Source organism: Apus apus, chromosome 5 (assembly GCF_020740795.1).
Source record: "Apus apus isolate bApuApu2 chromosome 5, bApuApu2.pri.cur, whole genome shotgun sequence".
Classification (NCBI taxonomy): Eukaryota; Metazoa; Chordata; class Aves; order Apodiformes; family Apodidae; genus Apus; species Apus apus.
Window position 1 is genome coordinate 64794646 of NC_067286.1, and position 16778 is coordinate 64811423.

At 48.5% G+C, this 16778-nt stretch overlaps 1 protein-coding gene across 3 annotated transcripts in view; it reads left to right on the forward strand.

Moving 5' to 3' along the window:
* Positions 1-16778, forward strand: part of MDGA2 (MAM domain containing glycosylphosphatidylinositol anchor 2) — a 340493-nt gene that overhangs the window by 101993 nt on the left and 221722 nt on the right. For 2 of the 3 annotated variants that reach the window (XM_051621624.1, XM_051621626.1), the window contains exon 2: positions 9897-10036. In XM_051621624.1, coding sequence (XP_051477584.1) covers positions 9897-10036 — 140 coding nt within the window. Of the gene's footprint in view, positions 1-9896; positions 10037-16778 lie in introns of those variants that run through there. The other variant, XM_051621627.1, reaches the window with a different exon arrangement.

The window sequence follows — 16778 nt, forward strand, 5'->3', positions numbered from 1 at the left end:
GGGCTGGGCTGGGCTCCAGTGGCTTGGCTTCCCTGGAGCTGCAGCTTTTCCATCTAAACTCAGCTGACCCCAGGGTGGAGGTGTGTAGAGGTCTGTGGAGCAGACAGTGATTTTGGTGCACTAAGTTGTAGTGCTGTGTTAGAGCTCTGGCCTGGGGAGAGGCATTTTGATGTTCTTGATGGATGCCAGCCCCAACCTTGTTCTTCTTGGTTGCACTCTGGTGGTTCCTCAGCAAGTGCCCTGTTATGGATGTGCCGTGACATGGAGCTCAGCAGGGCTTTGAGCAGGGTGTCATGTAACAGTGGCATGAGCAAATTGATAGGTCCAGGCTTCTCTGCACCTCAGAAGGAGTCTCAGTGGGTCTTGCTTCAGTTGCTGCTCTTCTTGGCTGAAGAAGGGCTGGGAGATGGAGGCAAGCTAATTCTCTGCCAGCTTCTATTAGCAGCAAATGAAGCTTCAGTTGTTACAGTGGGAAAGGGGAAACTACATGGATCATGGGAAGAAGGTCCAGAGCTGGTCAACCCTGAGTGTTCTTGGTTCTGGGCAAGGTCTGGTGCCTGCCCACAGGTCCTATTGTGGGTCCTGGTTCCCCCCTGCCCGTGTCTGTGAGTCATCACAGTCTCAGCTTAATGAAACTTCAGGTTCCCTAGGAGGGACTTGACATTGCTGGGTCCTGTGCTGGTTTCTGTGGTGTCATATATTTGTGTGCAGGTTCTTTAGGGCTGGATCCTTCTCCCTGGTGCTGCTTCTCATGAATTGTGCTACCAGAGTTTCCTTGGTTAAAAATATGTTTCTGAAAGATGTTTTGTCAAAGTGTGGAAATGGGAGCAATGGGTAGGAGTTCAGGATTTGTTCTGAAGAGGGTGATTTTTAATGTTTGATTTTCATGGGTCTGTGCCATTTTAGGTGGGAGAAAGTCAACATATTATTGTATGCTTAGAGCAGCCAAATAAGTAAGATGTGTTTACTGCTAGACTATAATGCTGTTGAAACAGGTCTGACAACATCATCTGTTTTGTGATGCCAGGAACAACAAAGTGTTGCTTCAATTAAGCCTGTCACTTGGAGATCTTTTCTTCTTTCTTCTTTTAGAACCTGCTCCCTGCAATCTGCAGATTGCAAACTGCTCGAAGAGCAGTCCAGGGAGGCAGAGGCAGTGTGGGAAGGTTTCCCTCTGCACTTTATTTACAGTTCCCCAAGAATCACTGCGATCCTGGGAAAGAAGCTGCTTTGCTGTGTGCAAAGGGTGTTTCAACCTGGCAGGCTGTGAGCTAATTGGGACATCATGGTGGTGTCACTCTGAGTCTGCTGGAACAAGAGGCTGGGGAATTGAGAAGTACCAGTTGTAGGGGCTTCTATTTTAGTAAAGAAAGTGGGAATTCACTGGTGCATCAGGAGGCTTCCCATATAAAACCAATTAGGAGTGAAGCCCCCAGTGAATTTAATTCAGTTCTGCAGCATGATAAGGGGGAAAGAATTTTTGATTATTATTTTTTTTTTAAAAAGATTTAAAGTGGTTGCAGCTGCATTTGCAACCCTCAAAATTTAGTTTTCCCATACTCGTATCAGCTCTTAATTCTGCTAATTGTAAACAAAGTGACTGGGAATCTCAGTGGGATTGCTGGGAAGTTTGGAACACACACTTTCTATGTCACTGGAAAACATGAGTACTGGGCTAAGCTTTCACTGCCAGTTCAAGGGTGTCCAGAGAAGCAAAACAAGGCAGTGTGTCTCAGTGACTTGCTTTTTACTTTCACCCAGGACCCATTTTACAAACAAACCACAAAAAACCTGAAGAAACTCCTCAGATGCTGGAAGTCCTCTGCCAGAGGGATGTTTTCTCAGTGCTGACACTCCAGGGAATTCAGGTTTTATTTCCAAAAGCAAGAGAGACTGAGGCTGTGAGAAGGGCAAGGGAGCTGGGGAAGGGGCTGGAGCACAAGTGTGAGCAGGAGCAGCTGAGGGAGCTGGGGGTGTCCAGCCTGGAGACAAGGAGGTGAGGGGAGACCTGCTGGCTCTGCAGCTGCCTGGGAGGAGGTTGGAGCCAGGGGGGTCGGGCTCTGCTCCCCAGGAACAAGTGATAGAGCAGGAGGAAACGGCCTCAAGTTGCACCAGAGGAGGTTTAGATATGGGGTCTTGGGAACAATTTCTTTCCCAAAGGGTTGTCAGGCCCTGGCCCAGGCTGCCCAGGGCAGGGGGGGAGTCCCCATCCCTGGAGGGGTTTCCAAGCCCTGTAGATGTGGTGCTGAGGGACATGGGGCAGTGGTGGCCTTGGCAGGGCTGGGGGAATGGTTGGACTTGATGATCTGAAAGGTCTTTTCCCACTGAAGATTCTATAGTTCTATGTGCAGCAGTAGTTGAAGCAGAGTTAGCCACGTTGCCTGCAGGTATCTCTGGGGACAGTAACTCTGCAGCCAAAATCTGTCAATCCTCTCAGGGTGTGTGTGCTAACAGTCCTGCAGGGTGGAGAAGAGCAGTGCATCGCCTTGAATTGAATTAGCTGACCTTTTGATGAGTGAGAGAAAGAGCAAGAGGTCAGTCAGGAGATAAATTTCTGCAAGACCGTAAAGGAAATGATTCTTAATTCTTTGCCTCGGCAGGGACACGTGATTGTGACCCAGCTCTGGGAGCTCTTTGCTCCTCTGGAACCAGCAGCAAAGCTGCTTCTGCAGCGAGGCCTCTGTTGGTGGCTCAGCTGAGGTGGAAAGAGGCAGAGGTAGTACAAGAAATGTGTGTATCAGGGAAGGTGTTTTCTTTGATGCATGATGATATCTCTGATATTCCAGGACAATCCACAACAATCCCTACCACAATAAAATGGTGCTGTTCTCAGTTAATTCCATGGATGGCAGGGGAACCTGTCTCATACCCACAAGCACAGAAATCCATGTGGTGGTTGGGATGGTACAGAAGGCTTTAAAAGCTGGCCTCTCCCACCTGGGTGGACGTGGGGGCTGTCCTGGCAGGCTGAGCAGGTACTGACGTGTCACCAGGGATGCTTTGGGTCTTCTCTGGCTCACAGGGGTCTTTTCAGTTCATCTATGGAGAGAGTAGCTTTGCTCACCAGCTTTGCTCAGTGCTGCTAAACAAAGAAGGAGGAGAAATGTTTAAGGACAAATTAATAGTGAGAAGGAAGTAGCAACGAGGTGTTGAATCGTTAGAGATAACTAGATTCAAGTTCTGATGTTAAGAACTGTTTCCTTCTCTGGGTTTCTTAGCAAACTCACATTAAAAGAGCTTTTTTGCAAAGGAGGCTTGGCATTTGTACTCCTCTAATTAACTGAAGGCCGAGACAGCCCCACTTAGAGTGGAAAGTGTGTGCTCTGCAGCTGCTGCTAGGACTGGAGAGCCTCAGTGGTACAGGTCCTCCCAAGTGTAATTATTCCTGGCCACAGGTGTTTGCTGGTTCCACTTACATAAACAGAGACAAGGGCAAGACCTTGTTGGAAAACAACAGTGAGAAGATTAAACAGAACAATTTCAGAACTCAGGTTCTGTAATTGTTTCCATTAGTCTGAGCAGTGATAAGATCTTCATTTGTGGAACTTCTAGGATTACATAAAATGTAATTACAATGTGATATATATATGAAATGGGAGACCAATAATGATTCTGCTGGTAAGAGTAGAATGTGTTCATCATGCTTCTCCTTGTCCAAGAAATTATTTCTCCCAATCCTACAGCAGGATCCATGGAGGACAGATCCCTGGGTGTGTTTACAACTCCCTGGAGAAATGGGTCTTCTCCAGACCAACCTTTGCTTTATTTTTATTATTTTTATTATTTTATTTATTTAAGAAAGATAAGATTCCAAGTAATTGCAGCTGTTTTTGCAACTCTGAGTGAAGTTTTCCCACACTCCTATCAGCTCTTAATTCTGCTAATTGCAAATGAATCACAGATTGTTAGGGGTTGGAAGGGACCTCTGATGATCACAAAGTCCAACCCCCCTGTCAGAATGGGACCAAAAAACTAAGGCAGGTCTCTAAAAAAGGCATCCATACAGGTCTTGAAAGTCTTCAGAGAAGCAGACTCCACAACGTCTCTGGGCAGCCTGTCCCAGGGCTCAAAATGGAGGGACTGGGAGTCCCAGTGGTGTTGCCATGATGGATGCACAGCCTTGTGGCAATAATTCTCAGCAGTGCAGTGTTGGGAGTATCTTCCTGCAGGTAACGTGGGATTTGTGACCTGCTGCTCACACTGCTCCTTCCCCACACTGCTGCCACAAGCTGAGCTAATTTTTATACTACAAAGCTTATCAGCAGAGTATCTATTGAGTTGGGGAACCATAATGCTGGAACAGATAGATGATGATGATGATTACCCCTTACAACTAATTACACTGCTGGTTTTTGTTTATTGTTATGGCCAGCCCAGAGAAGGGCCACAAAGATGATCCCAGGGCTGGAGCAGCTCTGCTCTGGAGCCAGGCTGGGAGAGTTGGGGTGTTCAGCCTGGAGAAGAGAAGGCTCCAGGGAGACCTTAGAGCACCTTCCAGTGCCTGAAGGGGCTCCAGGAAAGCTGGGGAGGGTTTTATTGCTGGGGAGGGGCTTTTCACCAGAGAGGGCAGTGATAGGACAAGGGGTGATGGTTTTAAACTGAAAGAGGGGAGATTCAGGCTAGATACAAGGAAGAAAATCATTATGCTGAGGGGGCTGAAACCCTGGCCCAGGTTTCCCACAGATGGTAGGAGCCCCATCCCTGGAAACATTCAAGGTCAGGTTGGACAGTGCTCTGAGCAACCTGATCTAGTGTAAGGTGTCCCTGCCCATGGCAGGAGGTTGGACTAGATGACTTTTAAAGGTCCCTTCCAACCCAGAGCATTCTGTGATTCCTCCTGAGGAAGCATTAAAAACATGATCTCTGGCATTAGGGTCTCCCCCTGTGGGAATCTGTCTCAGGAGTGGTTGGTGTCTCCAGTTCAGAGAGGGATGGGTCAAGTCCATGATGACTCTTCAGACATGAATATGGGCTGAGGTCTTTGTTCCTTTTCTGGACTTTTTTCTTATTTAAAATTTTTTGAAGTTACAGAGTGGTCACTTGGTGGTCACTCCTGGGCAAGCATGCTCTGCTCTCCTAACAGTAGTGAGCTGCTGGAGGCCCTCTAAAGCTGGCAGAGACCCCATTTTGTGCTGGTGAAGCACAAGAGCAAAGTCTTGCAAAGGTTTTGTGTAATTTCTTTGTTCTTGGTCTGATGTGTGCAATTCTGGGTGTGTAGATCCTTACCAAATGATGGAGGTGGCTGGGGACACGGAAAAGGAGGAGAGAGGCTTCACCTTTCAGCTGTGCCTAGAAGACTGAGGAGCTGAGGATGCTTTTTGTGGAGGTTCAACCCTCATTAAAAGATCCATTTACTCTTTGGTCTGTTTTTAGTCTGATGATGTAATCAAGTAATTTGCAAAGTAGAAACTTTTGAGATTAACTTGGAAATTGTGCATAAATATTTCTTTATTCTGCATGTCTTCTGGTTTGAGCAGTTAGGAAACAGTGCAGTGACAGTCACAGGCATTGGAACCTGTCTCTCAATAGGGGCTGAAATAATTATTAATTATTAAATTATTATAGCACTTGAGTTTTTTTTAGAAAAATACCAATGAATGTAAATGTTGTGATGTCAAGAGAGTTACCTGCGTGTTACATGGACAGGCAGGGAGGAGCATCCCAGTTGTTCAGGGTTTTATTCTCACCACAGCTCCACAAATGTCCCATAGGTCCTTTCTTAGACCTATACTACCTCTCACTTCTTCATTTACTTTTTCTGGGTGATGAGTTTGGTTTGAAAAAACTCTTTTCTGTTAATTCCTGAAGTGCTTTAGAAAATAATTTCATTCTGCATGTTTCCCTCTAAAGTCAGCTAGCAGTCCTCACAACATCTGATCTGTCTTTTGTTCTTCAAGTGTGTCTAGATACCCACATCAATATTCAACTCTGGGCATTTCTAATTTTGCCTTCACAGGCATTTTTATGACTTCCCCCCACCAGATTTATGTTGTCTGGGGAACTTGTTGCAAGCTGAAACCAAATTGTTTGTGTAGGGGGTTGGGTGTGGGGGCAAGAGGCAGAGAAGGGAAATAAATTGGAGCTGCTGGAAAAGAGCAACCAATAAGGGGGACCTCAGCAATGTCAAAATATAACAAGGTCTGGTGAGAGGTCAGGCTGGCTCCATTTTTCATCTGAAAGAAGAAATCTCGTGGTGCTACCAAAGTGCTTTGCAGTAGAAGCCAGGCAGGGTCGTTGCTGGTTTGTTGTTATGGCTTCTCCTTCTGACACTTCCCATCCCTGGCATGGTGTGTGTGTGTTGCTGGGAACAGCTCCATGATGGATCCCTTCCTGCAGCACTGACTGTGTGTAATCACAAGACAAATTCTTCCAAAATGCCACAAACAAAATAAATGCCAAGTATATATTACTTTAATGTCTCGTCTACTATGAAGTCCTTGGAGGCATATTTCAGGAGTAGCTGTAATGAATATTCCTGCAGTGGAGAGGGGGGTGACATTTCATAATTATGCAATGTCTTCTGAACCATAAGACTTTAAAACTTAAAGTAATAAGGATATTTTTATTTTCCTGTATTCATTTGATCCTCTCTTAAAGCAGTGTGTTCTTTTGCCTGAACTATACACAAGGGGGTATTTTTTCTTTTCTGTATTACCCTCCCAAACCTAATGGATACCGAGGCATAGACACTAAAATGAAGGACACTTCAAATGTAATTTGAAGTTATGTGAATATAATATGAATGAAAATGTAATATTAATGTAATATAGATTTAAAAGGCAGCAGAATGTTGGCATGATGTTGCTGACTCCTCTAATTTTATCACAAGTCTCATGATCTATGCTGAACCTTCTTTTACCTTTCTGCTCCGTGGCTCTGCTTTAGCATTCCATGTGATTTGTATTTCTGGGGGGATGGAAAAAGCCCCAGTGGTGGCCCAGGGCCCTGTTGCACCAGGGTTTGTGTGTGGCAGACCAAAGAGGATGCTCCGTGTTCCAGGACAGGGAGCTCCTGAGGAGAGGGAAGGGGGAGCAGCTTTCCCTGCTCAGGGAAGCAGATGTGCAGAGCTGCTGTCCTACTTAGAAATAATAATAATAATAATAATAATTAGGAATCAACAGATTCTTTTAAGGTCAGAGTGTGACACATGGGGTACATCTCTGTCCTTGCAGGAGGGGCAGTGAGGTCCACAGGAAGAGCAGCCTGGGAAGATGGTACCAGGGATGGATAAGTTTAATTTCTTTCTTCTAAGCAGTAAATGGCACCTCTAGCCTGGCAAAGCACCAGCCATGTTGTACAGGGTGGGTGCTGGAGCTGCAGAACAGGCTCCTGAGCAGTAGGAAAACAAAGCAGTGGCAGATCCTGTGTAAGGAGGCAGGTGGTTGTACTTGTCTGACTAAAGGTGTCCACAGGCTGAGCATCATGTCTATGTTCAGTCGTTGTGTTGTACTTGGAAATAACTGATGCTGAAAAGCAATTTTTCCTGGGCTCATGAAGCTGCCAAGAGCAGCCACAAGTTGGTCTTGAGCTTGTTTCCACCTTTGCTAAACAGGGGCTGCCTGCAGGAGCGTGGAGAGGATGAGCTGATGGGTCTTTGGTGTGTGGTGGCTCCAGGAGCAGAGCTGGCTGCAGTATCTACAGGAGCTTCCTGCCATGGTCACAGACAGAGCTGCTGGGCCAAGCCCTGCCTGTTGCAGGGGGGCTTTTGGCTCTTATGCCAAAAGTGTTGAGTGACCCTGCCAAGGTGTTGTCTCTGCTGGTCTCATGGCCTTGCAGACCTGTCACCTTGTACTGTTAGGCTTGTGAGCACACCAGGGATACAGGAAACACCCTTCCCTGCACAGGCTCCTCAGCCTGTCCCTGGTGCAGAGAAGTGCCACCAAGGACAGATTTCTTAAACACTGCTGAAGAGGTTCACCTATGCTGAGCACACTGAAAAATGATCTAAATATAGTAGACCGAGGTGGATGGGGGCAATGCAAGGTAGCTGGGGATATCAGGCTTAGTCATTACAGCCTGAGATAATTATTCTCTTCCTGTTCATGTAGTTGACCTGACTCTGTCCTGCTCAGGATCCTTTGCTTGAGTCTCATTTTCTTCGCCTATGGAGAGCAAGGGTCAGAAATTATTCTGGATTTGAATCATTAGCAGGCTTGTATCAAGCCTAGGCATTGTGCAGCAGCTGGGAAGACAGGGGGCTGTGGCTGCTGGGGCCAGCAGTGGCAAGGTGAGGGGTCTGCAGGGGTGCTGCAGTGATGCACCCCGGGCATCCCACGTGGGTGGCAGCAGAGCAGTGGCGAGTTGGTCAGAGAACCAGCAGGCTGGTGGGAGAGGGGGACAATGTGCAGCCCAGAGCCCCACAAATGAGAGCTGCAGGCTCCGGGCAGGGGGGGTACAGCTATTGCAAGGGACCCAGGAAGAGCCCATGGATGCCATTGCAGCAGCATGGGGCTCTGGCCCATGGGAAACAAGGCTGGGATCTTGATTTCTTTGAGTCCTGTGGGGCTCAGCTCTAATTGTTCCACTTGCTGGTTGTGATTTAAGGCTTCAGTTAGGACTTGGAGACTTACCCACCTCTACTAAAGAGGGTAAAATACTGGGGTTTTAAAGCTCACCAGAATTACATTTTGTCTCTCCTGCTGTTTAGTTGACATTACTTTATCTGTCAGGAGGACTGTAACTCAACTTCCTTACCCCATCGATCTGCTCTCTGAAAATTTTGGTAGTTGTGAATGTTGTGATTCAGAAACAAAGGCGATTGTAGAGCCAGGAATGTGCTTTGGAGACTGGCCACAAGAGCTGTAATTTGTACAGGTGGTATTAGCAGCAACGTTGCCATTTTCCTGCAGGTACAACATGTAAAACAGCATCATGTCCTGTAGCTCAGGTTGCACATACAAGAAAATTAAAGTGAAGGTTCTGCTTGAGCTGAACCTCTGGTCCAAACCCTGATCCTTCTGACAGCAACAGGGAAAGGAAGCAGCATCAGTCCCACTGTTTCTCCTGCTTAATTTTAATGGTTTAATTAAGGCTTCTCATTTGCATAATGAGTGTGAGAGTACATTTAGGAAGATATGTAATAAAAAAAGAACAATAATGCAGGGCTCATTTGGAAATTGAAACAAAAATAGCTGGAATGCAAATTAATTATAGAATCATTGAGGTTGGAAGGGACCTTAAAGATCAAGTTCCAAGCCCCCCTGCTGTGAGCAGGGAACCACTAGATCAGGCTGCACAAAAGCTCATCCAGTCTGGCCTTAAAAACCTCCAGGGATGGGGCACCAACAACCTCCCTGGGCAACCCATCCCAGTTCCTCACCAGCCTTAGAGTGAAGAATTTCTTCCTAATATCTCACCTAAATCTCCCCTCTCAGTTTAAAGCCATTCCCTCTCATGCTCTCACTCCCTGCCCTTGTCCCAAGTCCCTCCCCAGCTTTCCTGGAGCCCCTTCAGGCACTGGAAGGTGCTCTCAGGTCTCCCTGGAGCCTTCTCTTCTCCAGGCTGAACACCCCAACTCTCCCAGCCTGTCTCCAGAGCAGAGCTGCTCCAGCCTGGGGATCACCTTGGTGGCCCATCTCTGGACCCTCTCCAGCAGGTCTATATCTTTCTTGTGCTGAGGGCACCAGAACCGTACACAGTATTCCAGGTGGCATCTGACCAGAGCGGGGTCTGCAAAGGTTGTGTTCAGGTGTTAACAGACACGGTGGCAACCTCTTCTGGTGCCAAGGACGTGTGTGTTGCGAGCGAGCGAGCGTGCTCTCCGTGCTGAGAGTAACGCAGCTCCCGCCTCGCTGCTCCCGGCTCAGGGCTGTGCCGGGATCCCGGGCTGCTGCCGTGGGGAAGGGGTGTGGGCCAAGCCGTGGTGCTCACCTGGTTTCTCTCTCTGGGTCTTGCAGCCCCCCCCACGGTGCGGATTGTGCACTCGGGCCTGGCGTGCAACATCGAGGAGGAGCGCTACTCCGAGAGGGTCTACACCATCCGCGAGGGCGAGACGCTGGAGCTGACCTGCCTGGTCACCGGCCATCCTCGGCCACAGGTGAGCCCCCCGCCCTGCCCGCTGGCTCCTGCCACTCCCCCACCCCAGCTTTTCGCTGCCCTGTCTGTCTCTGACCCTCGGCGGGTTGGTTTCATCTGCTGCTAAGGACCAGATTGGTGCGAGGAGGTAGAGATCATAGAGTCATTAAGGTGGGAAGGGACCCTAAAGATCACCAAGCTCCAACCCCCCTGCCATGAGCAGGGAACCACTAGTCCAGGTTGCACAAAACCTCATCCAACCTGGCCTTAAAAAACTTCCAGGGATGGGGCAAGAACAACCTCCCTGAGCAACCCATTCAAGTCCTTCACCACCCTTAGAGTGAAGAACTTCTTCCTAATGTCTAACTTAAATCTCCTCTCTTGCAATTTAAAACCCTTCCCCTTCGTCCCATCCCTCCCTGCCCTTGTCCCAAGCCCCTCCCCAGCTTTCCTGGAGCCCCTTCAGGCACTGGAAGGTGCTCTCAGGTCTCCCTGGAGCCTTCTCTTCTCCAGGCTGAACACCCCAACTCTCTCAGCCTGTCTCCAGAGCAGAGCTGCTCCAGCCCTTGGATTATTAATGCATCGGGATCCAGGATGGAGAAGTTGTCCAGGCTGTTGGTTTGATGTTGGGCTATTGTAGAACAGCAACAGCAGAAGAATTTATGGCTCTTTTTGAAGGAAGAAGCCCCATCCTTGGAAACATTCACGGTCAGGTTGGATGGGGCTCTGAGGAACCTGACCTGGTTGAGGATGTCCCTGTTCACTGTAGGGGGGTTGGACTAGATGGCCTTGAAAGGTCTTTTCCAACCCAAACTGTTCTGTGACTGGTTAGGAACGTGGTATTAAAACCAGCATGTCTGTGTTGTGCTGTAACATGGGGTCCTGATTTGAGAGTCTGAGATTCATGGAGGTTGGTAGAAGGAAAGGAAAACAATAATGATGACAGACACAACTGAAAGTAGAGAGTTTGTACCAGAGTGAACAGCTGGAGAGGGGACACATGAGTCCTGGATGTCGCTGGAACCACAGCATTGTAGCAACCAGAGTTAAGAGGAAACAAATTGCCTTTTCCTTGCCTAACTCTAACATCACATTCAAAGCTAAAGAGTCTTGTCAGCCTGTGCTGCAGCTGCCTTGATGTGTCCCTCACCACCTGCACCCCTCTTTGCCCTGTTCTCAGTTTCTGTTGGATCAGGACGTTTCAAGCCCTGTGTGCAGGTGTCATGCTTTATTCCCCTCCCCCTCTGCTTTTCCATTTCCCTCTTTTCCTTTGCCCTGGGAACCAAACCTTCTTGGTTCCCTCAAAGTGGCCATTGCCACTTTGTCTTCTGCTGTGTCCCCTGTTGGCAAAGGGTGCTGCAGGGAGCTGAGAGGGTGTCTGTAATTAGCTGAGATGACCACGTTTCACAGAGCACGTCTCTGCGTGAGGTTCTGAACGCAAGGACCTTCTTTGCAAGGTGGTGAGTTAAGCCCTTCTCTCTTGCAGTCGTGTAGGACAGGGGGGAGCTGTGAAGTGCAGCTGGGGAAAGGGGGTTCATTGGGAGACCTCACATCAGCAGATGAGTGATGTTCCTTCAGGAAGGAGAAAGGTGCTGCTTCCCTGCAGTTTGTTCCATAGCTGTTCCCAACAAAATGAGAGTATTTAAAAATAAAGCAGTTCAGCTGGTGCTGGTTCCAGGGAAGGTGCAGGTCAGGCTGTGTCATAGAACACCCTACTTGAGCTGCAGACAGTTGCACTTGCTCAGCTGCAGTTACACATTAAAGCCATCTCATAAAACAAGCCATTTTTCTTTTCATTTAAGTGATCTCTGTCTAGCCCTTGCCAAGTGAAGGAGAAAGAATAAAAAAGGCCTTTAAAAGAAAAAGACTGAAAAAAAGGTTAAGAAAAGGACTGGCTTAAAAAAAAAGCAAACATTAAAACTGGGTTAAGGTTTTGGATGTTTTGCCAACACCCTAAATAATAAGTGATGTTTTAAAATCAGTTGTGTTGTTATGAAATTTAAGATTCAGTGCCTTGCAAAGTGTGGGAAGTGTTTCTTGTTCTGCTGTTGTGTTCTCTGCCACTGGTGGTTCTCCTCTTGGCTCCAACATTGCCTGTGCTGTGGCAGGTTGGTGGCTTGTGGAATGTTGTCAGGGCAGATGTGGGGAAGATGCTGGTGGCTCCTCATTGGAAGAGCCAAGTGGGAGGCCCTGGACTGGTACAGACCCCATTCACATCTGTGGATAATAACATTGTGATGTAGCACTGGTTGATATGGGAAGGGAACACTTCCCACCTGGAGGGCTTTTTGAAGGATCTCTTATGGCATAAGGTGCTCTTCAACGTGGGGATGGTGGGGTCTGCCCCAGGCTGGTTGCCTTCTCCAGCCACCTCTGAAACAAGTTCATGTTCCTCAGTGCCTGTTAGTAATGCTGGATTCATTCAGCCTTCCCAAGCCTTTCTTACCCAGGTTTATTTAACGAGTTAAGATTCAAAGCAGCAGTTGTGGGCATGCTGTGGGGCTGGGGGGAGCTAAGTAGCCCATTTGTGTGCAGGCAGAAAAGAGCAGGATGAGGGTCAAGTGGCACCTGCAGCGTGCTTGCTTGGAGGGGGTTTCTTTCTCCAACCACCTCCTCCATCTGCTCCAGCAAAGCTGTCCAGCAGCTGCAAAGTTCCCTCTCAAACCTGCCTGCCACGTTTGAAGGACCTTCCAAGCCAGGGGGGCTGTTATTAATCAGGAAACACTTGGAACCAGCTGTGACAGGTCTTGTCTCAAGCAGTAACAAAGCTACGATCCTGCTGAATCAAACCCAACAAGCAGTTCAACCAAAACATCTTATCAAGAAAGCAACTGCACAGCTCCTTTTTTTTTTTTTTGGTAAAAATCTGTTTTCTCACCTGGGATTCAGGATGGAAAATGGATTTCTCTTCGTTTTACCCGTTTATAGATTTTCTTTGTCAGCCAGCACCCGCTCTGCTCTCGCGCTCGCTCAGAGGTTACAGCTTTCTGGGACTCCAGATATTTGTTGCAGATTAATTGCCTGAGAGCAGGGGGATGGTTCTGGTGGTCTCAGATGGGTGGTTCTGCAGTGAAACACAGGAGGCTTGGCAGGGCTAAGTTTGAACATTAGCCTTTTTGCTATGTTCCTATTACATTTCCCTTCAGTTTTAATGCTTCAGAAAGTAAAGAAGAAGAAGAAGTCTAAGACACATGAACTTTTGGCATTGCCATATTTAATCTTTGGCATGCAGCTCTGTGGGAGCTGTAGCCCCCAGACTCATTGCCCTGTGAAGTTTGGGTTCCCTTAAAGAAGGCTGCCTTGGATCTCACCAATGTTTGTGTTGGTTTTATCAATGGGAATTTTACCCACTGGGGTCAGGCTGGAGATCAGGGTTTGTGTAGATTCAGCAAACTGATGCTCACTGCTTCCAGCTGTCTCTTGCTTGGCAATACCTTCTCCTGGGCACTTTAAATACACACACTGAAAGACTTTTATTTTGCTTTTTTGAATACATTCTGCTTCATGGGCCTGGTTCTTTAGCAGGGGGAGGTCTGCAGGGTGCTTCTGTTGTGACCAAGAGGCAGTGGCTGGATGGAAGAGATTATATGGAATATATTTTTAAGCCTTCTTTTTCATATGCACTAGAGGAGGTTTAGATTGGATCTGGGGGACAATTTCTTCCCCAAAGGGCTGTCAGGCCCTGGCCCAGGCTGCCCAGGGCAGGGGGGGAGTCCCCATCCCTGGAGGGATTTCAAAGCCCTGTAGATGTTATGCTGAGGGACATGGGTTAATGGTGGCTTTGGCAGGACTGGATTAACTGTTGGACTGGATGATCTTAAAGGTCTATTCCAACCTTAATGATTCTATAATTCTATATGTACATTCCCTATTTTCTGCAGTAAACTTGAGTCTTGGCCAACTGCTGTCCTGTGCTGCTCCCAAAGCTTCAGTGGAAACTGGCTAAGGCCAGCAGGAATTCTCACCTGAAAAAAAAGGGCTGCTAGCAATGCCACCCAAGTGTGGCAGTGCCTCACAGAGGGGGACTGGGATGTTAGCAGGAGTGGAGCACACCTGCAGGGATGCCAAGAGGAGGAGGGATGCCTGCTTTCTGCATGTTCTATTCCCTTATGTCTCTGCTTTGGCCACGGCAGTGATGACGTTGCAGCTAAACAGGATCCCAGCTCACACGTATGTCCCCATCTCATGGAGACCAGAGGTGAAGTTTGGCCTTAAAGTCTTCCCAAACATTCTGCTGGTTCATTGGTGGAGCATCTGCTTTGTTCCTGCTCAGTGAGGTATGGGAGCCAAGCAGCACTGCCCAAGTAAAAAGGTCATTTAACACCCAGGTCTGGTGTTAGTGACAAGCTTTATTTAGTGTCCTTAAAGCAAATTGTGGAAGTACTTTCTGCAAGCCTTCAGGTTTGGGAGGAACATTTAAGAGCGGGTGCAGATGCTCAAGCAGGAAGTCCCCTTCCTGATTCACAAGATGAGCTGGGTAATTGAGCACCTTGATAGCTGGGGGCTTTGGAGCTGCAGCTAATTACACCTTCAAAAATAAAATCTTTAAAATCATGCACTGTACTTAACAAAGAATTTTTACTTGTTTTGGGGGCTAATTAGCTGTATTCACCTGCCTTTCTGATTCAGAGCTCACAGTAGGTCTCTACAACTGCTGAGAGGCAATTTGAAAGCCAAGCATTTAATGGTTAGTAGAGGAAACTCTCCTGTGGACTTTCTTCCTCTGGGTGCACTTATGAGTCTCAGCCAGATGGCAGGTGTGTGCCAGACCTAGTGATAGGCTGGAGAAGATTCCAGCACTACAGGATGGGTCAGCTTAAGAAGCTGAGCCTAGAGGAGGACCCAGCTTCTGGAGCTGCCCTCTGCCTGTCTGTAGAGGACATCACATCTTGTCTGATGGTTGTGCTGTCATTGCCTTCCTGTGGGCCTAAAAGGAGCAGAGGGTTGCCTACAAGTGAGCCTCAGACCACTGCTGTGAATTGCTGTGAATGGACGTGGTCCTCAGGGAGTCTCCAAAGGCTCCTCTAAGTGTTCTGCCACCCCAAGCACTGACCACCTTTCTCCTCAACCCTCACTGTCCCATGGACCATCCCCAAGGAGAGGAGACCTTTCTGATGCTCTACCACAGCCTCCTGCACCCTGGGACTGCTGCTACCAGCACAGTGTCTGCCTGGTTTTTCTTCCTACCACGTTAGAAGTTCCCCTGGGTTATAAAGAAAGAGGCAAACCACTCTATTTTAGAAGGTTTCAGATGTTTCCTTCTCTTTTTTACAAGCTGGCTCATGAATATCCCAGTTGTTCCCCAGAACTTAGCCTCACTCCTCATTATCCAGAAAGCCCTGAGCACCCCAAACCTGCGTGTCCACATGTTACCTGTGCAGTGAAAGCATCTGCTGTGTCACTGCTGCTCAGCATTTGCAGCTTCTTACACGCTGCACTCACCACTTGATCTATTAAACCTGCCATTAGTTGCCATAGTAACTAATTTTCCTTGATTAAGTTTTTAAGATGCCACATCCATGCTCAGGTGAGGCTACCGGTGGGTGGGCAAGTGCAGCCCTTTTTTCCTAAATTACTGCTTTCAGGATTGTGCCCAGAGGCTGGTTTGGAGTTTTGAAAAAGTTCTGCAGAGCTGCTTGGGCATGAGAGTGAGATAAGGAGTCCTTCCCTGTCTGTGGGGTCTCAGCTGAGCCCGGGGGCCGTGTCAGACTCATTGGAGTTGCTTTGTGTCCCACAGGGGGAGGGGCTGCAGGGACACCCTTGGGATCCATTTGTTTTCCAGATATTAGCCCAGAAACTGAGTGTTGTGCTGTACCAGCCTGTCAGCTCGACAAGAGTTGGGTAAGGATGTACCAAGGCCACTTATCCCAAATAGTCTTAGGATCATTTTGATTGAAAAAGACCTTTAAGACCAACAAGTCCCACCATTCCCCCAGCCCTGCCAAGGCCACCACTGCCCCATGTCCCTCAGCACCACATCTACAGGGCTCTGAAACCCCTCCAGGGATGGGGACTCCCCCCCTGCCCTGGGCAGCCTGGGCCAGGGCCTGACAACCCTTTGGGGAAGGAATTTTACCTAACATCCACTGCTAGTCCCTGGCACAACTTAAGGCTGTTTCCTCTTGTTCTGTCGCTTCTTCCTTGGGAGAAGAGACTGATGCCCCCCCCATGCCCCCTGGCTCCAACCTCCTCCCAGGCAGCTGCAGAGCCAGCAGGTCTCCCCTCAGCCTCCTTGTCTCCAGGCTGGACACCCCCAGCTCCCTCAGCTGCTCCTGTCACAAGTGGTACGTTCTTAGGTGCAAAATGTGCTGAGTGGAGGTTGAGTGATGCCTGAGTCCTCATCTAGTTTCTCTGCTGTTGCTGCAGGGTAGCAATGGGGACAGCTGTGGCAGGGCTCTCTGTCCTCACTAGGATGGCTCAGTTCTCTCTGGCAAGTGATGAGGTCCCCACATCTGTTCCCCTGTCCTGACTAACCTCCAGGAGTGGAGGAGGCAGCAACTTCTGCTGACACATGTGGTCCAGCCCTCTGCGCATGGTGTGCTCTCTGCTCTGGGGTTTGGACTACTTGGGGGATGCTGTGCTCCCTGATGAGCACTGAGGTTTTCTTCTGCAGAACCATAGCAGGTGCCAGCCCCTCACATCCTTCTGCCACCCCTTCTCCTGTGCAGCGCTACCGGACCGTGTCATTTCATCTCTTCACAGTCAAGGGGCTGAGACCTGCACTGGTGGCTGGTTGTGTGTGAAGAGCCTGGCAGATAGCTTGG